At 35.3% G+C, this 22,253-nt stretch overlaps 3 protein-coding genes across 3 annotated transcripts; all 3 read right to left on the bottom strand.

The window, feature by feature from the left end:
* Positions 1 to 1,817: 1,817 nt before the first annotated feature.
* LOC114746326 (tryptophan synthase beta chain 1-like) lies at positions 1,818 to 5,702 on the bottom strand. Its single transcript, XM_028934555.1, has 5 exons — positions 5,167 to 5,702; positions 4,275 to 4,631; positions 3,508 to 3,950; positions 3,320 to 3,414; positions 1,818 to 2,246 (listed from the first exon to the last, which is right to left on the bottom strand). Exons 1-5 carry the CDS (start codon positions 5,515 to 5,517, stop codon positions 2,071 to 2,073), a joined length of 1,422 nt encoding a protein of 473 aa, XP_028790388.1. The 5' UTR covers positions 5,518 to 5,702; the 3' UTR covers positions 1,818 to 2,070.
* Positions 5,703 to 8,809: 3,107 nt separating this feature from the next.
* LOC114746328 (FHA domain-containing protein DDL) lies at positions 8,810 to 15,942 on the bottom strand. Its single transcript, XM_028934557.1, has 10 exons — positions 15,133 to 15,942; positions 12,962 to 12,990; positions 12,476 to 12,542; positions 11,754 to 11,811; positions 11,374 to 11,466; positions 10,700 to 10,814; positions 9,569 to 9,616; positions 9,442 to 9,487; positions 9,250 to 9,320; positions 8,810 to 9,128 (listed from the first exon to the last, which is right to left on the bottom strand). Exons 1-10 carry the CDS (start codon positions 15,745 to 15,747, stop codon positions 9,089 to 9,091), a joined length of 1,182 nt encoding a protein of 393 aa, XP_028790390.1. The 5' UTR covers positions 15,748 to 15,942; the 3' UTR covers positions 8,810 to 9,088.
* A 1,517-nt stretch (positions 15,943 to 17,459) lies between these two features.
* Positions 17,460 to 21,344, bottom strand: LOC114746327 (microfibrillar-associated protein 1). Its single transcript, XM_028934556.1, has 3 exons — positions 21,196 to 21,344; positions 19,532 to 20,771; positions 17,460 to 17,898 (listed from the first exon to the last, which is right to left on the bottom strand). Exons 2-3 carry the CDS (start codon positions 20,713 to 20,715, stop codon positions 17,784 to 17,786), a joined length of 1,299 nt encoding a protein of 432 aa, XP_028790389.1. The 5' UTR covers positions 20,716 to 20,771; positions 21,196 to 21,344; the 3' UTR covers positions 17,460 to 17,783.
* Positions 21,345 to 22,253: the final 909 nt, after the last annotated feature.

The following is a 22,253-nucleotide window of genomic DNA, read 5'->3' as shown; positions in this document are numbered from 1 at the left end:
TACTGGGAATCTGCAAATTGCAAGTGATGATGATGAAGTTGCAGGAGCTTCCATCTTCATTGAAGAGCTAATAGAAATGGAGTGTCTGAATGAACATAAGCTGTTGGGATGTATTTTAAGCTTTTGTAATTTGCAGAAGAAGATGGATGTGGATAATGCTTTTAAGGTTATGATGAAGCCCCCATGAAAAAACAGAATATATCTTTGTGGATAAGATTTCGTTTCAATTCTAGGAAGAATGAATAGAAACTAGAAATAAGTTATCCACAACAACATTTGAAAATAAACATATTAAAATTAGAGAATTAAAAAAGATTTTATAAAATTAAGAGATCCAATTAAAAAAATCTTTCTCCTGATTTATAGTATTTCTTTTTAAATATAAGGACATTTTAGAAATGTGCAATATATAAACATCTCTCATCTTAATTCTCTAAATTTAATTTACATTAGGAAAAATCACAAAAAAAGACCACCAAAATTTAAAAATTACACAGAAAGACCTGTTTATAAAAATTGTTATCAAAACCTATACTATTATTGTCAAAACACATAATAATATTATAAGCAATGTTTAGAAACCCGAGCCGGACCGGACGGTCAGACCGTCGGCCGGACTCAGCCACGGCTTGGTTTTTCAGTGGGAGCCATTTTTCATATTAGACCGTTTTGAACTGGAGAAAAGCCGTTTTCTGACCGGAACCCGCTTTTAAGCCGGAAACCGGAACGGATCTGTAAGAACCGGACGGCTAAACTTGTAGAGGGAAATGGGTGAAGAAAAACCAGAAAAAAAAAAAATCGAGAAGGAGATGGATGAAGGTTTGTGGCCGTGTCTTGGTCCAGCTCCTCCAGTCCCTGCTCGTCTGTCAATCATCTGGTGTGTGTTTCTTTGTTTCAAAATCCAAGTTGAATGAAATACAATGACCAGGAAGCTAACAGCAACGAGAATGTGAGAGATAAAGAAGAAGAAGTCAGGAGGCTGACGGTAAAAAAGGTGTGAGAAGCAAAAATAAAAAATTGAACGGGGTCAGAATATGTGAATTGAAATAGTGTGAGAGATCAATGTTGATTAGACTATTTGTCAGGCAACACCAGATTGGGGCAGGGAGTAGGCTGAAGCTAAACTAATATTTTAATATTTTTTTACCTGAAGGTTGATATATGGACATGTACATATGGGCGAAGCATATTGTAATGGTAATTATATTACATTTTTTGATGTTTTATTCTTAATTTTTTATGTATTTGTTGTACTTGTATTGTTATATATATATAATATTATTTTTATTTAATTATTATGTAACCGGTCTGACCACCGGTCTGACCGATCCAACCGTTTGAACCGTGACCGGTTGATCTTTCCGGTTTGATATCCGGTCCGGCTTTTAAAACATTGATTATAAGTCTTTATTTACAATTTTTCTATTTCAGCAGTCTTTTTTTTTATGATTTTCCCTTTAAATTAATCAAATATTATTTTTAATTAAACTTTAATATATTTAACATTGAATAAAACAAGATAAAGAAATATCAATATTTTAATCATCAGTTTATTAAAAAAAAATTTATTTCACTTCGGAGAAAAAAAACCAAAAGCAAAAAAAAGAAAGAAACCCGTCGACTCTCAAATCAATGGTTCAGAAACAATCACATCATCTGGTTAACTTAAATGGTCAAGTTTACAAGTTTAAGAGTTTCCACTTTTCAATTGGTCTTGCGAAAATAACAAGAATTAGACATCTTTTCAACCACTGAACTTGCTTTTAATGACCAATAAACAGCTGAGCATAGCTAAAATGACAGAATCAATATCACAGTATCACAAGGAGACAAAACAAATTGCTTTATTAGTAGATTTTAAATCATAGTCCTTATTAATAAAACCAGCATCCAGCAAAATGGGCTACAAGCATTAAATAACACATGCATAACTTTTTCCCAAACACAGAACTTTGCTTTATACAAAATTAAACTGATACTAACTCCCTCGCATGAAGATGAAGCTACTCAGCAGTCAAGCTTGTTGATCTTCACTGGACACCTCAAATCATAGCAGAATATGACCCTTACTCAAACCTTCAAATACTTGATGGCAGTCTGCACATCTTTATCGCCTCGGCCGCTGAAGTTAACCACAACCTTGGCTCCATTCGGAAGGGTCGGGCAAAGCTTCTCGAGATATGCCAAGGCGTGAGATGTCTCCAATGCTGGGATTATACCTTCAAGTCTTGAAACTCTCTTAAAAGCTGCACACAAAAATATCCAAGAATGAAGCAGAAAAACAAAACCTGATAAAAACAACACCATATCTTAACTGAAATTTTTGCACAGAAAATTTAAGAATTTACAAAGTAAATGCCATGCACAATTAGAAATGGCCAGATAGTTCCCGCAGCAATGCATGTCTTCATACTAACTGAAGAAAGTGACATGACACATGACCTACTCGTAGCTTTTAGGCGTTTTCTATAAGTTTTCCCAATAACAACATGATGCATCAATATTTCGCATAGAGTAGCTCTATATGATTGGGACTTTCAGAGAAGTTTCTCCAAGGGAACCAAACAAGGTTTTGTCTTATTCCAGTTACCTATGGCAGTAATGTAGGGTGTAACAAAAACATATGATAAACGGGTAACAGATACTGTGGCGCACAATATAGACTTCAACAGAGAATTGGAAAAAAGAAAAAAACAGAAAAGAAAAGAAAGATAGCTCTGAGACTTCTGGACAACATTTAAACTCTACTACACCTCGATAATAGTAAACTCCTATTCCTCTAGGAGTTCCACTTTGATGAGTTTCTCAACACAAACACGCATACGCATCCAGGAAAGAAGGCATCATCGCCTGCTGATCACTTAAAGACTTCAATTATACCAAGAATCCCGATCTTGGATCACCAAATTATAACAAGACAAAGCAACTTAATCTGACTATTTCAAACTACCAAACACTAACAAAAATTTTAAGTAACGATTTGATACTTCAAGTTCATCACAGCCTCACACGTGCCTGCTCTATTAACTGACAGCAGCTGGAAATACTTGAAGAATCAATCTTCAGAAAAGACATCATTCAACATGCCAGATAGGTATAATCTACTCACAATGCAACAGCCCAAGTGGAAACTATGTATAGTACCTAAGATATAATTAACCTTTCTTACCATCTCGAGAACATATATCTGAAAGAATAGGCATAAGCATTCTGAATTCGAAAACCACAAAATGATACCATATGCTAAAGCAAAGGCAAGACAAAGAAAACACAATAGCCATGTCTGCGTTAGATATAGCAAAAGTCAGGCTTGCCCTACCTTCCAATGCTTCTTCATCAGTGACACTATGATATTCAGCACGTCCTAAATCTTTCAAATAGCTGTGTTCAGGTCCAACACCAGGGTAATCCAAGCTGCACGATGCACATAATTCTTCATAAGAGAACAAGCAAAGTCCACAGGGGAAAAAGTAAATCAACAGCACAAATATCAATCAGGAAAATTACCCTGCACTAATAGAATGAGGCTCGATTATCTGCCCATCATCATCCTGCAGCAGATAGCTCATAGCCCCATGTAAAATCCCAACTTCTCCCTTTGATAATGTTGCAGCATGCTTGCCACTGTCAAGGCCAAACCCTGCTGCCTCGACACCAATCAGCCTGACATCTTTGTCATCAACAAATTCATTGAAAAGTCCCATAGCATTTGAACCTCCACCAACACATGCAACCAGCAAATCAGGTTTCCCTCCCCACTTTTCCAAAGCTTGTTTTCTGGTTTCCTTGCCAATCATAGAATGGAACTCTCTTACCATCATAGGATATGGATGTGGACCCGCAACAGAACCTAAAATATAATGAGTTGTCTCCACATTCGTCACCCAATCCCTTATAGCTTCTGATGTAGCATCCTTCAGAGTCGCTGTGCCAGAATGGACAGCTCTTACCTACATTATAGAGTTGCCCTATTAGAAGGCTCAATCATCATACTACATGTATAAAATTGTTATAGTAGTCAGTCTCAGGCAACTAGGTTGCATGAAACACATTTTTCCAGAAAGACTGCTAGCATAAATCAAAGTCAATAGCCCTTGCTTAGTCTTGGTTGATAACAATATATATCCTACAAGCATTCTAGAATATTTTTAAAAGATAAACAGTTGTTGGGATAAACCACTTCAAATAAAGACCATTCCCTTGTATTTTTCTGTACTGAAGACAACAGGAAGTATTAGGCAAACAAAACAGCATAACAACTACAATTAACCTACCTCCGCACCAAGAAGACGCATCCTGAAGACATTAAGGGCTTGTCTTTCCATATCCTGTGCACCCATATAAATTATACATTGTAAACCAAATCTAGCACATACAGTAGCAGTGGCAACTCCATGCTGCCCAGCTCCAGTTTCCGCAATAATGCGTTTTTTACCCAACCGTTTGGCAAGCAAGGCTTGGGCAACAGCATTGTTAATTTTGTGAGCCCCAGTGTGGTTAAGATCTTCCCTCTTCAAATAGATGTGAGGCCCTTCACCATTAGGACGCTTATAATGCTCTGTCAACCTCTCTGCAAAATAAAGAGGATTCTCCCTGCCCACATAGTCTTTCAAAATCCCACCAAGTTCTCTCTGCAATTTCAAATACGTATCTCAGAGAGATTTCCATCATTTATTTCAGATAATTACGTTTCTAATTGTGTGTTTGTGTATGGATAACAAGGAGCAAAAGAATTGTTGTTTCTGGCTCTGTTTGTGCGCGCGAGCGTGAGAGGGAGAGTGAGAGATTCTTAACGCAATATTGTAATGGTAACAAAAATATATATCTTCAAAAGTGGTTCTAACATTTAGAAAACTACTTCCTAGTGTGCGCTGATCAACCAAATCTTTTTCAAATAATCTGTTTCATATCTCTCAGCAGTAGCATAGACGAAAGTAAACATCTTTATCTTAAATACCAGAAGTTGATAGTAACACAGGACAAAGAAGATTAACAGATAGAATGACATGTGACAGTGCGACCTAACTTCAAATAAAATGCATCAAAATACCAATCACCAAAGCGATGAACATCGATTCATTACTCTACCTCACCGAACTGGTGTGCGAAAAATGGAAAAATCAAACCTATACATGAAATTAAATCCAGTGACATTGATGGAAAAACCTGAAAATCTTCATCAGCAGAAAGGGAATGAAAAGCGTCCTCAAGCTCGCTGAGCGCATACATTAGAGTCTCAGGGACGTACTTGCCGCCAAATTTACCGAAGCGGCCAAACGAATCGGGTCGCTGCAATACCATCGACCCATTTCCGTCTTCTGCGAGAACAGACGCAGGCTCTTTGACGAGCGAACACGAGACAGAAGGGGAAGTTCGAGTAACCCATGAAGAAGGGCAAGGAGTAAATTTGAGGAAGTTTGAGGGTAAATGCGAAGAAGGGAACATCTCCTTTGGAATCATCCTTGTACAGTCGAAATGGTTTCTGCATGTAGCAGAGCTTGTAACGGGATAAGCCATGGCCGTGTGAGCTCTGATTCCAGAAATTTGATCAGAAATGAAGGGTTTATGAGAATGTAGATATGAGACGAGCAAGAAGTAAAATTTATAGACTCAAATGTCGGCTTTTCTTCCTTAAATCGCAGTGAAAATCGAGTGGTTGCAAGTTTCAACACATCATCGTACGGGAGGTTTGGGGGGCCGGAAACGGACTCTTCATGCAGTACATTGAACAGACGGACATCGGATTATATGTAGTTTGTCTCATTGTCTGAGAGGGAAAATATACTTAGTCTAATCTTAATCTTAATTATATGAATAAAATCCCGATTTATGGCATTGCTATTTTTAGCCTAAAGTTTATCCCTTTTTTTCTCTTTGGAAAATTTGCCTGACCAGGAAAAAAAAGGCCTGTGATAGGATGGTGATATGATGCATTTTACTCGGATTTAGATTCCCTCCACTTCTTAATAAAATTATTAATCACTAATATTGTCAGGTTAAATATTTGAGGACCGCATATTTAATATATTTTATAAGATTATTAATAAAATGATAAATTATAAAAAATAAATAAATTGAAACTGCTACAGTTTAAAATTGTAATAAAAAATATTTTATAAAATATTAAATTTTCATCACCTAAATTTTAATCTAATAATTATAAGATAGAAAGTAGGTGGAGAATGAGAGGGAGAGAATCTAAATCCATTTTAACCAGTTATATATGAAACAAACTTTTAATCATGAATTTGTTAGTTACATTTATAATTCAGTGATTGTGCTATTTAAAAAAGTGTTTGTAATAAAGATTGAGGAATATTGTTTCAATCTGAGACATATGTCTATATTTAACATCTGATAGTATCTCAAATAAAATTGTATCTAATTAAAAAATACATACGGGTAGTAAAAAATGATTAAAGAATATTATTTCACCACAATATAAAATATTTAAACCAGTTAACTGGTCCTATTTACAAGGTTTTGTTGACTGTTTCATGCTTCCTTTTAAATTGGTCAAAATACAATTTAAGATTCTATTTTTAGCTCCCTTTCAACGTCTAACTTTAACTTAATAATAGATAATTAATACTCCGTCAATTTCAATTGCAATAGTGCCTGGTTTTTTGTATCTTAGACTGAAATAGCTCTTTCAAATTCGGATGAGTTCTCTTATGATTATCTCCTTTGAAAATGATCCATCATTTTCCCAAGTACTCCTCCGGTCCTAATTATAAGACCCAATTGACTTATTTGAGGAGATTAAGGAAGTAAGTTAAGTTGGTTATTTATAATAAATAAGTGTTGTCATTCCTAAAATATCCTTGCTAATTAAGTATATTGGCTAAAACTATCATTATTAGAAGGATTATCTTGGAAAAAATGCATAAATATAAGAGAGAAAATGGATTGGGTCTTATAATTAGGACCAAATAAAAAGTCAAATTGGGTCCTATAATAAGGACCGGAGGAGTATTATTTTTCTCCTACTTAAAATAAATTTTCAACATATTTTACTAAAACTTTAAAAAATAACATTTCTTTAAAATAATTTTTTAAATTTATATACATTTAACACACACACACACACACTAAAAGCCTAAACAAATGACAATCACAATGAATATAAGGATAAAATAGAACAATCACTTAATAAATTTAATAAAATGTCGGAAAATTTTTTCTTTTTTCTTTTTGCCAACTGAAAAAAAAAATCTCTTTCTTCCTACAAATAACACTAGGAGAGTATAATTATAAATTGTAAGCAAAATATTCGCGTCATTTCCAAAAACGTATGTGTCATCCAAAAATGCGTGGTCGCTGTCGGACCCCCGACATATTTTGTCTGTACCAAAAAAGATGAAGAACACGTGCGCAAAAACGTAAAGTTAGAGCAGATGATTAATAAAACTTTTTATACTCCTCCGGTCCTAATTATAAGACCCAATTGATTTATTTGAGGAAATTAAAGAAGTAAGTTAAGTTGGTTATTTATAATAAATAAGTGTTGTTATTCCTAAAATATCTTTGCTAATTAAGTATATTGGCTAAAACTATCATTATTAGAAGGATTATCTTGGAAAAAAATACATAAATATAAGAGAGAAAATGGATTGGGTCTTATAATTAGGACCAAATAAAAAGTCAAATTGGGTCTTATAATAAGGACCGGAGGAGTATTATAATATATTGTATAATAATATAAATTGAATATTTTTCTTAGCAAAGTAACTTTAACAATTATCCAAATATAAAACAGAGAACTATAAACCACACAACACAATGAAATACATGAAGAATTTTAGCATTTAATTAAAGCCTATTGAATATAGACACGTTGACATTGAACAGAAAACCTTTTTGAAGATAAGAGTTGTTAAAAAAAAAATAAACCTACGGTTCAACGCTACAACTACAATTCAAAAAATAAATCACTTCCATAGAAATTTCTTGATCAACAATATAAGACATTTAAAAAATCATACTTATTTATCAATTTTACTCCTACAATTAATACTTATAGGGAAACTGACAAAAAAAGAAGCTAAAACTTATTAAATCCTAAATCAGGTTTGATTATAAGATTTACTTAATATTGACAATATTAAATTTGTAAATGACAATAAATTTTTATAAAAATTCCTTATTTAGTATTTAGTAATTTAACTTTTTTTTAAATTATTTTTCCATATTTATATGTGACTCTCTATGCTTTTCTCTCTTCCCATTACAACCTCATTTAATATGAGCAAAGTCATGTTTTTTAATATAATTCAGAATATTCTCAACCCATTTTAAACTTGAGACTAACCTATATTAAATTAAGAGTATTAAAATTTAAATTTTTCTAATAAATATGCTTCTCAAGATCCAGAGTTATATTGACAAGACCGCTTATCATTTCAATTAATTACTCGCAGGTCAACAAAATATATCAATTTCAAACAAAATAAGTTAATTGCTATATTTTGAGGCGTGAGATGAAGAAAAGGACAGTGAAAAAATGAGAAAAAAATTATGCAGCTCATTAGTCAGTAAAAGCCTTTTTTTACGGAAGGGGACAAGACAAGGGTCGAAAAACAAATTACGAAACCGGTAAAAATTTATCCTCCTCATAACAGACTCGCGCGCGAACGATTTTTCTAATAGCAGCGCAAAAGGGAAATGAGTCAAAAACTTGGATTTTATATAATTTTTATAATGCGAGGAATAGATTTTTTTGCTTTTTTGTGACAACGAGGAATATATTTTAAAAGCAATATATATATATATATATATAGAGAGAGAGAGAGAGAGAGAGAGAGAGCTCTTTTGAAATTAACAATGCCATCGTCTTATTAAAATAAAGTCTAATCGCATCTCATTAACATTCATAAGCGCATACACTAGGTGTTACAGCCAATATTTTTTTTTTTTGATATCTTGGTGTTGTATTCTACAGAAAAAATTACCAAAATTCAAGCAACATGGCATCTATCAAGCGAAATTAAATACACAGAAGATGAACATGATCAAAATAACCTGCTGATGGGAGTGTTTGTCACTTCCAATGAGCAGAAAGGGCAAGATTTGACCAAGACTCTGCTCATCACCCAATAGAGTTTTCATGTAATAACACATACTCTCGGCTGCCGATAAAAAGAAAAACAAAAAATTAAGTGGTGATTTTTTTTGGGGGGGGGGGGGTTCTAGCTAATTATATGCAATCAAAACAAATGCAGTCAGGAACTAGCAAGATCTGTTTCTTACCTACTGTTGCCGAATCTAATTGTGTCCTTCTCACGTAGCTCATAATAACGTTGAGGTTCAATGGGGCTCTCCTGCAAAAAGAGCAGCAAGCTTCAGACGGAATCATACATTACCTAGTTTCAGTATTTCATCCTACCACAACATATGAAAATATTAAGAAACTGATCACTGGTATCTTCAGTTACTACTTACATTAATGAAAGTTTTGTTGGTGCTTCCGAGGTCCATTAAGTAAGGCCTAGCGGAGAAGCAAAGAGGATGTCAGGTTCTTCTGAAATTGAAATTACAGCTTAGATAGGGAATGGACGAAAATTGCTACCTTATTTGTTTCAACATCATACCATCAGGTTGCTCCTTTTCGACTTGCCTGAAAACACAAGTAACAAAGAAACTTGAGAAAATTCAATTAGGGCAACAACCATGCTGGAGATTATGCTATTATGGATCTACATTAAGATGTTTTCATTTTCTTTGTGGTTTTTCAATTAAGAAATGTTTGTTTCTAGTACTTACCTCCAACTATCATAATCCCAGATAAAAGAGGAGAGTTGTGTTAAGCCCTTAACAACTACTATAAAACTCTATCGAATATCTTATGAACAAGGATCAATGACAACATTGTGCTAATGTTAGTTCATTGTCCATGAATAGTGACAAATGAGCGAGAGCCACTGCATCGTTAGTCCATAAGAACAAGATCAGATTTAGTACTTGGGAATATTGGGACAATATCTTGAAAATATATGGAGGTGGTCAGAGTTATGAAATAGAAATCTTAACACCTTAAAACTAAATGGGCTGGAGAAAAACCTATGGAACTTGTAGATTTCAAACTTTGGTAAACGGACAAGAAAGGGGATTAGTATCATCATTGATGAAGAGCGGAAGAATGCGGTGGAAGTGAAAAGGGTTGGGGACATAATCATATCCAACCAGCCAAGAAAAAGTTGATGCCAGGTATAAAAATTTGGCATGTTGAGAATTACATGGATGACTAGGTTGATTGTAACAATGACCACTGATATAAGGAAACTTCCCCAACACAAGACAGACACATAGTCATGGGCAGCAGCCTGGGAATAACACTTTGCTAATGATAACTCCATGGTCTATAAAATGATAACTCCAAGTTAGGAGTACCCAAATAGTGTTGAAAATTACGCTATTACACATCTGCTTTAATTAAATTGTTGTTATCTTATTTCATTTTGTAATTAAGGCTCCTTCATTTTAGTTAATTTCAGAGCTTCTATGTCTTAGAAGTAGCCCAAGTGATTTGTTGAGGTTAGGATAGAGTTCCCCAATTTTAAAAGTTGTCTTTTTGCTAGAAGCATCTGCACCCCTTATCTTCTCTACATGTACAAAGCTGTACCAAATCCAAATTCAAAGTACAATTAAAACCTTGAATTTACTAAAATAACATCATAAATTGCTTAAATTAATGGAATACCTAAATTGGATAACAGCATGTTGCTTGCTGCAGGAAGGATGATCTGTTGGGACATCTGCAACCCTTCTTTCCCTTCCAAAAAGATAACAACTTTGTCGATGTATGTAAAGGGGCTCTGCAAATAATATGCAATTTGTAAGCACAAATAAGATGGTCTTTGGTGGAGAGATTTTCATTCTAGTTTTTTGCATTGAGAGTAAGAATTAGAGATTTCAAATATAACAGTTTTCAACGCAAGAAAAACCGGCAAAACAGCATATTAAATGAAGATATGATAGTTACAACAGGACCGGAAACAACAAAAGTGCAAGGGTAATATCAAACAAGGAATAAACGTACAACTATTAAATCAGAAGAAACTTGAAAATCAGCAGCGAACAAAGCAAAGTAATCTAGCCAAGAATAGTCGCTCATCTATTGAATTAAAATAAAAATAAAATGCGCATAGTACTCACAATTCTGATGATCAAGTAATTAACTTGTACGGCATTCACGGAACCAAGTACGAAAAGTCAGGACTCAGGACCAAGAAAGCAGAGCTTACTCTTATTCATGAAGCAAAGTGCTACACGTTAAAGAAGATAAGGTGGACAGGGAGAAGTGTACGGTGTAAGACAATTGGGAAGTATGAAGATTATGATAATAAGCAGAAGCCAGAAGCCATATAGACTAACCATTTAGCACTTCACCACCCTTGAACACATAAAGCCTCCACTTTATATCAGGTTTTCTAGCCTCTGGAGGTTCATTAAATAACAATGTAACACCTGAAAACAATATATTATTTAGCATACAATTAAATTGGAAAGAGATTAATCTAAAAATGAAATTGAAAGATTTATATGCATACGCAAACAAAAGTCAAGCCTTTCTATTTTTATAAAACTACGTAAACTTCTCTTGAAAAGCTACACAAACCTTCCTTATTTTCCTGATTTTCACACAATTCCCCTATTCAAGGAATCTTTGTGTAGGATTCTAAAATATAGGGGAGATTATAGAATATTCAGGCATGGTTGAAGTATTTTATTGTATAAACAAGTTGATATCTGACCTCTGACTCTGTTGGTTTCTGCAGCAAGCTTTCCAGACAGCTCAAACGAAGGTTTATGCTGCAAATGGCAACGAAGATTAAGAAAAACCAGCAGAAATAGAACATTTGAAAACCCCAACTTCTCATTAATACAAAATTATTCAGAGCCTTTAATTTGCCTAAGCATGTTGATTTATCTTAAAATTTCTCCACATAACTCAAGTAAAATACAGATAATCTGAGTTCATATCACGTGCCTACACATTTACTGCGTTAATGCAAGTATAAATACAGTAGTTTATTTTTTATTTTTAATTGAATAATTCACACTCCTCTTCCCTGAGGTTTTTAATGCGTACATTCATAGACCCCCTAGCTTCAATTTTTATGGGACATCCCTTCCATAAATAGAATTGTCATAGGTCATCGATGGAGCTTATAACATCTCACCATTATATCCATTTTTCCCCTTAGAAATTACCAATTGCTTGAGTTGATGCAGCATAAATAATCAAAAAGTCAGTTAATGCTAGGTTTAAACCTATTTATAAATTTCAGGGATCTAGTCCAGGTAAAAAATTAAGCATTGTAAGCTCTTAATACTTAAGGGCACACGAATCTAATATACTCTTCAGCTTTACACCCTTTTCTATTTTTCCATTCTTTTTCACAAATGCAAATGAGCTGCAACTAGCTAAATTAATAGTGCAAGCAACAAATCCCACAAACAGGCTAGACCATACCTTCTGTTTCTCTTCCAAAGCCTCTTCAGCTGCCTTCATCTTTGCTACTGAATCATTCTCATCATCCCTGCAACAATAGCAGACATTTCATCAGAAGCTATACAAATTTTAATCAATGGAAAGGCAGAGCAGCAAAATCTTCAAGAGCCAAGGCAAAAATAAAGAGAATATAAAGTAAAACCTTCAATCCATATCATTGATATAAAGCATGGGACCATCCTTGTTTAAACATGTAACACCTTTTTAACATCTTGAGAAGAATTTATTATCATCTTGACTGCGGTTTGAAAAAATAGTTTGTGGCTTGATATAAGAGCATAAATCCTCCAAAAGCAAGCAAATCATCAATCAATCATGTCAACATATCTGGTGAATATATATTAGTTTAGTCAAAAACAAAATCAGAGTATCAGATCTAAAGACGTTATAACTGACCGAACAAAATGGTCAACCAACATGCAAACTATAATTATAACAGTAACTCACCCGTGTTCAGTTCCTCTTGAATTTGTCATCTGCCAAAGAAAAAATAGTCCAACCATAAGTTCCACGCAAAACTTCAACATGAAACCAAAGGAAGTGCACAGCAGGAAGAGAAAGGAACCAAAGGAAAAAATGACAGTCAAAAGGTTTGGAAGAATAAATAAATCATTAGTCTGGGTTAAAGGGGAATGACTCCACCATCCACTACAAATACAAGGTCAGGGATAAAAGTTTAACTCGGTTGTTGAACGTCTTTCTCATCAATTCATGGCACCAAGCAACCAGAAGACATGAAACAAAGTTTGGGAAAAAAGCCCCCCCCCAAAAAAAAACAGAGAGAGAGAGAGAGAGAGACTGACGTCTTTCTAAAAGCCCACCCGGCTAGGCATAACTCCTCCTTCCCCTCATCATCAAGAAAATAAAAGAAAAGAAGGGGTTTTAGAAAACAAATGCCACGACATCTAGGTTGATTAAAATGAAGAACAATAATCAGCAATTCCTCTCCCCCTCTAGCCTCGAAATATAAGGGATGAATACGCATCACATAAAAAGGCTAATGTGAAAAGATAGTGTATTCATATGAAAAATATCACTACTGCATGACTACAATGATGTCTAGCTTTTATGATTTTGTCTCATCCACCGCATCTTTGCCAGCTTTAGTATTATGTTAGGCTTAAGCTGTTTTGGCTTTCCCAGAAGCTTAATATGAAAATACTGATCTTTGATTTGGAGAAGCTGGCAAAATCTAGGGCCTGCAGCAAGCGTTGACAGACAACACTCGGACCAGCAATGTACTTTCAGCAAGTTTAGCCCCACTAAGCTTTCCATGAGGCAAGCAGCATGCTTAACAAACTATGTTAATAAATGGCTTCAATTTCTTTTTTTCCTCATCATAAAAAATTACTCTATATGAGAAAAAGAAAGAAAATTAATGCCACAGCCCAATGTGTCAGTCAATGACAGTCTATCAGGGCATGTGACAACAGGATCTGACCCCCTTTATCATCACCCAATTAGCGACCATCAAACCAAATAAAATCATAAGCTTAACTAATTTTAATAGAAGTATCCAAAGCCCCAAACAGGTTCAAGCAAATGCATAGGGTCTTCAATTATCTTTTCATTTTTGTCTGTAAGGCAAATCGCTTCTCCAATCAACAATCCTAGCTCAAGCTTCATTTCAAAATTTGAGGTCTCCCAACCATATTCAACACTGAAGAACTGCAATGGTTCTGAATTGATTGTTTATTCAAATGAGGTAGCCGAAATAAATAGAGTACAGAAACCCTAATAGATGAGGGTGATAGGCCGAAATCCTAGTGATTGACTTAGATCCTAGGAAATACAAATTCAAATAATAATAAAGATGAAAACAGAATAATTTCCTAGATACTAGATTACATAATAAATTTAAATTTCAGACTAGTGCTAACTAGGGTTAGGGTTTTTAGGCCCGTAGCCCAATTCCTCTTTTGTCGCCAACAAACACCATTGTGGCATTATCTTTGTCAAGCAAATCGCAGCCCACTGCTTATAATCATACTCAAAAGATGCCTTTCTTTCTCTTAAATCAGCTGGCAGCCTCATACTCATGGGATAAACTACAACAACAAGCCATATCCCACTAAGAGATGTGGACTTCATTCAAGCGTTGTGCATAAATATTCGATCATGCTTAGTTCTTTAACCAAACCAACTCTCATCATTCCATCCGTTTGATTGAATACAGAACATCATCTAACAATACCTAGATTTGCCACCCATATCATACACTGATATAACACTTGATACATACTTTCCCGCACAAGTCATTATGAACAATGATATACCAATATATGAAACAATAGCAATTTAAATGCTGACTCTACAATGCATTGCAACATAAAGTTTACTTAGATGCTTGTAGAAATAATTAAAGACATGCGAGTGAAATATCTAATATTTATTGAAAGCATGATGTTGTTAGCTCGGGTAAATCTACCAGTATCCCTTCACAACTCCCGTTCTTTCAAAATAAAACAAAAACTTCAACAAAAACACAAAAACAAAAATATCGCAGTCGTTTGAGCAAACAATAATCCTTAGCAAAACTATCAATTGATGCATTTAAATCGATAAAAAATAGTATTGAACTCTAAGCATTATTCACAGGGTTGGATATCACCAGACACCTCATCACGAGCCATCAGATGCTGAGGAGACGGAGATCTGTGCCTGTTCCTGCCATTGCGATGATGCTCAGGAGAAGTAGTAGGCCTCTCATGTCTGGACCTTGAAGACCTGTTTCTGCCGCTGTCATTGTGGTTATCATCAATTTCATCCCTTCCAGAAGACCTCTTCTCCTTTCGTTCAATCACCATATCTCTATCCGAACCCCTTCCTCTATCTCTGTCTCTATCCCTATCAGTTCCTCTGCCACCCCCATGATTTTGCTCACTGTCACGGCCAGCTTGAGCTTTCTTCAATCGCTTTGTTCGCGGCGAGGGAGAGCGAGAGCGAGTAGGAGCTACCGGAGACTCAGAGCTCTCCCTGACCGGTCTCGCCGACCCACGACTTGAATGGTGGCGCTTCTCTGAAGGCGGCGGAGAAATGCTCCGGTCCCTCACCGGAGAAACATCATGCTTGTGGGAATGGGAATGCCTATGCCGGCGAGAGGGTGATCTTTCTCTGTCTCTGTCTCTTTCTCGTTCTCTTTCTCTTTCCCTTTCCCGGTCTCTTCGCGAGGAGGATGCTGGGCTTCTCCCGCGAGCCCTAGGCGGAGGAGATTCGGAGGAGTGACGCCCCATCAGATTCACAATGCTCAGGGCATTGAGTTTCTACAGAATACCAAAAGTTGATGAGGACAACAAAGAAAATAAAGCGATAATGGAAAGAGGACAGCAGCTTGCGAATTCGGAACTTGAAGACAGTGTTGTGCAGAGGAGCCTGGTGGTTACAGGTTAGTACGCTGTGGAGAAGAGAGGGAAGAAGGGGGTTAGGGTTTATCAACTCAGATTTTCTATTTCAGTTGGCTACCATTTGATCTGGTGGATTATTCCTTTGAGGCTTCATTTTCTTCATTTCACAATTTTTTTAAGAAAAAAATATGTTTTAATATTTTTAATAAAATATTTTCAAATATTAATTTTTTTATCTTAAAAAATTAAATACAAATATTTTGATAAAAAGTACTTTCCAATAAAACCCATTTTATAGCATGATACAGAAAAAAAAAAAAAAGTTTACGCAATTTTAATAAAATATATATAAAAAATTAAGGGAATATGGAAACATGTTGGCCAATAATTTTTTTTCTCGTGTATAAATATCATCTTAATATTCTAAGTAACTTTATATTAGAAAGCACTAAATGTAAACAATTCTTTCAATTAAGATGCTTGTCCATAGACCGTAATTGATAAAGAAAATTAGAAAAATTTTCAAAAAAATAATTATTAAATTTCAAAATTCGAAATCAGAAATTACTATAAAAAATGTGTTACTATTTGTTTTTTGAATGTAATCATTTTCTTTACAAATATAGTAACCAATACTAATTTAGAATTTTAAAATTCAACAGCAATTTCTTAAAAAAAAATTTCAATAAAATTTATTCGTTCTATCTTTTTTTTTTTTTTGGGGTTTTATTTCCCTTCTGTGCTTAAATTTTGTTGCTGCTGATAACATCAGTGCTCAATCCTTTAACTTGCCAACGTTGCCATTAACCTTTCGCGTAAAATATGCTATCAAATCTAAGTGATGCTAAATGCTGTTTTTTCTTTTTCTCAATTCAATAATAAGCTCAAAACGATCCTGTGTAGGTGGAAGAACCGTTCACTTTCAATTGAAGAAGGTCTTGGCTTCAGACCTCTAGAATTCTGATTAAACAGGTCTAGACTCATCTGAAGAATCATCAAAAAAAATTTAAAAAAAAAAAAAGCCTCTAGGAAATGATGCAGAACAAGACACATGGAGAATGGAGGAGACAGCAAAATAGGATAGCAAGATAGTTTGATTCTCCCTTACCATTTCGTTCATCAAAGTGATCTGAACAAAGAGTTGTAGAATGATCTTGGCAAATGTTGATTCAAGGTTTGAAGCAGAAAACATGTTTAATTGAGTTTGAAAACCCAAGAGCCAAGATGGTGACAGTGAGGATGACTATTGACCATCCTTCTTCTTCAGGGGGTTTAAAAAGAAAAAGAGAAAGAAAAAAAGAAAGACTTTGGCCATAGAATCTCAGAAAATTTCCCCATTAGCTATCCAATAAATCAGCTAGAACTAAAGAGATCAAAGACAAGATCAGCTGGGTTGCTCAAGAAAGGAATTTCAATATCTACATATGGTATGAAAATTCCAGCAAGCCCCCCTTTTGATGAGTCAACAACATGACTTTCCTGAGCTCTCATACAACATACCACAGTAGTTTGGGAAAGCATCTTTCCATCAAAAGACTTCAGGATTAGTTTCTCACTCTCTACAACTAGGAGAACGCTGACATGGAAATTGAGAGATGACATTCAGCAACTAATTAGGCTTCATAAATCCCTTCAGTTTCAGAAGAACGTAGGTCCAGATATTGGTGGAACAACTCCTTGAGATGCTCCCTTCTAGATTTTCTGCAAGATTGCGTATAATACATCTGCAGTACTTAGAAAATCACAAGGCATATGTGTGGTACAACCAACGGCTGTTACTCAGGCCAAAGAAGAAAGATGAACAAAACTCATGTCATCGAATTCAATAGAAGATGCTAAACTTCTATGACTCAGGTAAAAAGTTGCCCACTATTACTACTCTGTTAGTCTAATACAATAACTTAAAGCAAATCAAAAGTACAAATTCATCGAGATTCCCAATCTTTCAATTTTTTGCTTCCTTTAGGTTTTGATATAGATGCATTCATTGCTGCCATCTTCTCATTGTATTTTGCCCGAAGAGGGTCATTGTACGTCCACCTGCACCAAATTGAACGTTGGCAACAAGAGCATTAGGGACCGCAATAAGAGACCAGTTATCTACAAACAGCCTAAGCGGTCATTCGCACAATCGAATAAACGATTGAATCTATCCAAAAATATAAAAATAATAAGCAATCAATTGGAGGGGTAAAACACTACTATATTTCGCAGCACTCTTGAAGTAAGAGTGTAAAGAAATTTGCAGGAGGAATGAATAATTTTCAGTCTAGTTGTGGCTATTATTTCTTTCCCTAAACAGCTGATTCATGAAAATAGAATCAACTGACCAGAAAGCATCAAAGTATGCTGTAATTAAATGACAGACCACTGAAGAAAATCATACTGCAAAATATAGCATCAAGCAAAATGGCACTGGATTCTCAGACTTTACTAAGAAATTGACTGTCAATTTTAGGGGGAGGGGAATAGACCCAACCTGAGGGGCCCCTTTGAGAGGTAGGTCACAGTGAGTGTTGAGTCAAGTCCGGATTGTTCCATTTTGCAAAAGAGAAACGAATTATTTTGAATAAACTCCTATTGCCTACATCTCTAGGGAAAAAACAAACTACATTCATGGAAATAAACGAACTTTTTCAAATGATCTGATCAGTCATGATTTGCTCCAAATGACTCATTCTCCTACAAATTGAGACAATTCGGACTAGTGTGGGTGTGGGTCCCACATAAACATATTAAAGTCACTGCTCACTGATAGGAATCTGAGTTCAGTACTAGTTATGAGCAAGAATTAATCTACTCACAAAAAGAAACAAAACAAATAAGAAATCATCACAACATCCCCCTTGGTATTGTGATCATGCTCTACCCTTTTTCATTCAGATTATCCTTGTCCTCCCCCCAGAAACTCCGTTCTTCAATAATCCGTCCTTAAACCTTTCTCTCCCCTCTCTCCTGCCGGTGCACTACCTAACAAAGGCAGTTACACTTGGTTTCCCTTTCCTTCCCTCTTCTCCCAGCTCTCTTTCCTAGATACTTTGGTCCTCCTTCCTAGATAGTTTGGTCCTCCTTCTACTTTCTTCTTCAGTAAAATAGGCCTCTTTCAATGCCCTTTTGAGACCGTTTTCCTTTCCTGATACAGACCTTCCCTCACATCCTGTCAGTCTCACCAGTCACCACTCACATCATTAAATTGCCAAGTTGGTGAATCCATCCTTTACAAAGGTCCTTCATATTCTTACTCTTGTCATTAGCAGAACGTTCAAACAAAGATGTTTACCCAAACCCAAAGGGGGGGGGGGAACGGTCAAACAAAGACATTCATAAAATTCCCAAGTTGGTAATTCCATCCTTTACGAAGTTCCTTCTTATTCTTACTCTTGTTATTAGTAGATCGTTCAGAAAAAGACAGATTTTTTTTTTTTTTTTGAGGGGGGGGGTGTTTTGTTAAACTAACTCGATTTTGATCTGAGCTCACTCAACTTTATAATGATATCAAAAACGTGTGAATACGAGACCATCATAGATCAGCATCATGGAAAATTAAGATTGGAAGTCAAAACATGCAGAAAATGTTGGCAAATAAAAAAACACTTTTGCCAAATAAATAAATAATGTAGTAGACAGGCAATAGTTTCAAAAACAAGGAAAATTGAAGAGAAAGAGTACTTACGGGTTGTTCCAATCAGTAGTATCCTCATTAACCAAATGGGTCCACTTAGTTCTTCCACTACGACCAAAGTGCTTGACTTGCATAACTTTGGGTAAGATTGTCTTGTCCATCTTATCTTCTCCAGTTGGGGCAGAGAAATCACGAGTGTAAATATAATCAGCCCCAACTGTTGCAGATCGATCATCAGGATTGGACTGAAAGAAGGCACCCTTGTGGTAGTATTTCTGCATGAACCTCCACTTCTGTTTTGGTTGTGCAGCTGGCCTTGGATTCTTCCTTTCCCACTCCCTCCTCTCTTCTTCTGTCATGTTTCTCACCTTCTCAATCTCTTCCTTCTCCTTCAACATTGCCTCACGATCATCCCTGTCTCTCTTGATCCGACCAATCTCTCTCACTTTCCAAGCCTCGTATTCCTCTGCCTCATTAACCTCATCATCAGTATCTATGTCAGCAACATTTGCTTCCAACTCCAAATTCTTCTGGATTTCTACATCTTTCCGGATCTCCTCAACAACAATCTGTTTTGTCTCTGTTTTCCTTTCCTCCAATCTCCTTATCTTAGCCTCCTCAAGGGCCCTCTCTTCAGCTTCAAGACGTTCACGCTCAGCTATAGTATCTCTCTCTGATTTGGGAACAAATACAGGCTTCACCATTGCAATTCCACCAAGTTCCTCCTCTGAGTCAGTCTCATACTCAGATTCCTCTTCTTCCTCTTCCTCCTCCTCTTCCTCCTCCTCCTCTTGAGGAAGTGCTTCTTCCTGTTCTCTTTGAAGCAATTTTTCCCTAATTTTTCTTCTTCTTTCCTCCAAAGCCTCCTCATCTTCTTCCTCTAATTCCAACCCTTCCTGTCTCCTTGCTTCCTCTTCAATTGTAGAAACAATCTCAGCTTGCCGAATGCGCCGATGATCGGCCCTCACTTCATCACGATTATCTATTCTGCTTTCAGCCAAACGACGGAGCCTAGGATCATCCTTTTTAACAATGTCAGAATCTTCTTGACTAGGAAATGCTTTCTCCAAGGCAGCTTCCTTGGCTGTCCTAATATCGCTTTCTTCAATATCATCATCAGCCCATTCAGGAACTTTACCCGGCCAATACCGCTTAACTTTTGTCTGCCCGATTTTTCCCCTGAGCTTATCCCTTATAGCTATTATGGTATCACTAACTCCTGCTGTCACTGACATGGTTTTTTCTCTGAATGAAAACTGAAATCAATATTTTCCTTCCCTTCCTTCAGACCCTAGTTCGTTTAGCCATTCATAAACAATAATAAGCAACTTGTTTAAAAATGATCAGGTAACCCAAAATAAATTTTTTATTAAAAAAAAAAGTGCAAGGATTATAAGGAAGGAAAACGATAGAGAGAAATCCAATATATATTCATGAAAAGAATAACATATCAGCAGACGAAAGCTAAAGTCCAAATAATCAAATTCGAGATACTCTTTATAACAAAGGCGGCAGGCTCTGAATTTAAGGAAAATCTTACCCCCAAGTTGAACATGAGTAGAAAGAAACCAAAGAAAAGCAAACATTGACAATTTTAAAAGTCGAAAAGCACATAATTAATTTCAGAAAACAAGAACGTCGTCCCGCAGCATATTATATAAAATTAGCTTATAAGCCCTAAGTCCGAGCATGGAAGGAAGAGAAAGGGTTCGAACCTTCTTCAATGCTTGCCGAGGAAGAACCAAGCCGGGCTAACAACGGTGGGCGGCGTCCGGCGGCGAGCTCGACCAAGCGTGGGATGCTTGTTCGTCGATGAGGAGGAATGGATCTGTGAGATTGTTTTATTGGGGTTATAGGGAATATTAGCATCACAGGGGCCCTCGATCACTACTGGTCGCCTTAAAATTGGACAGCATACATGTAAAGTTTTCAATATCCAATTTTTTTTATAGTAAACTTATTTCCCTTTTAATTATAAGACTATTTTGTTTTCAAATTTTATATCTTTCAAAATAAAAATATTTTTAAAACTTGAAAAAAAATATAATTGAAATATGAAATATTTAAAATCAATATAAATAGTGTAGGATGAGCATCTCCGAGATCTTATAATAATTTATCCTAATTATTATTATCTTAGTTAACATAAGCACTCTTCCACCAATATTTGATGTGTTATTTTTCAAAATATCTCTCATAAATATAAAAATTAAAGTAATTATATTTTGAAAAATAATTATTACCCAATTAATATTACTTTTAATTATTAAAGGTAGAAAACATGTTTCTCTTTTTTTAATTACAGAAAACAATTTTCTCTCTGCATAGAACAATTCTCAGCATGTGTCTTGCCTTATTTATTGCTCATATTAGATAACGAAATAATTTTTTAACTTTTTTTATATTCACGTTATAACTAATTTTGTTAATTTGGTTTCTAAAAAGCATTATTCTCTTTTACTAATATAAATCCCTTTGTAGATAGATACTAGTTTTGAAATAAAAATCATCTTTATTTACGAAGTAAAGATTATGCTTCAGATATTTTCTTTGGCTCGGGTTTTCATGCCATCAATTTTTAATTGCTTTCTTATATAGTACTTGAAATATATATATATATATAGTGTGTGTGTGTAGCTTTGATTCAAAACAAAACAAAACAAAACAGAATTGTTAGAAATATATAGTTTGAAAACAAAACAATTTGACCAATAGGCTTATAGCCTAGTAGCATTTATGCTCCCGTAAGTGTTGTAACCTTTCTCCCCTTCAA

This window comes from Neltuma alba, unplaced genomic scaffold (assembly GCF_004799145.2).
Source record: "Neltuma alba isolate B1F8T4 unplaced genomic scaffold, ASM479914v2 tig00004934_pilon, whole genome shotgun sequence".
Classification (NCBI taxonomy): Eukaryota; Viridiplantae; Streptophyta; class Magnoliopsida; order Fabales; family Fabaceae; genus Neltuma; species Neltuma alba.
The sequence above is the reverse complement of the archived record's forward strand: the minus strand, read 5'-3'. Positions and strand labels throughout refer to the sequence as shown.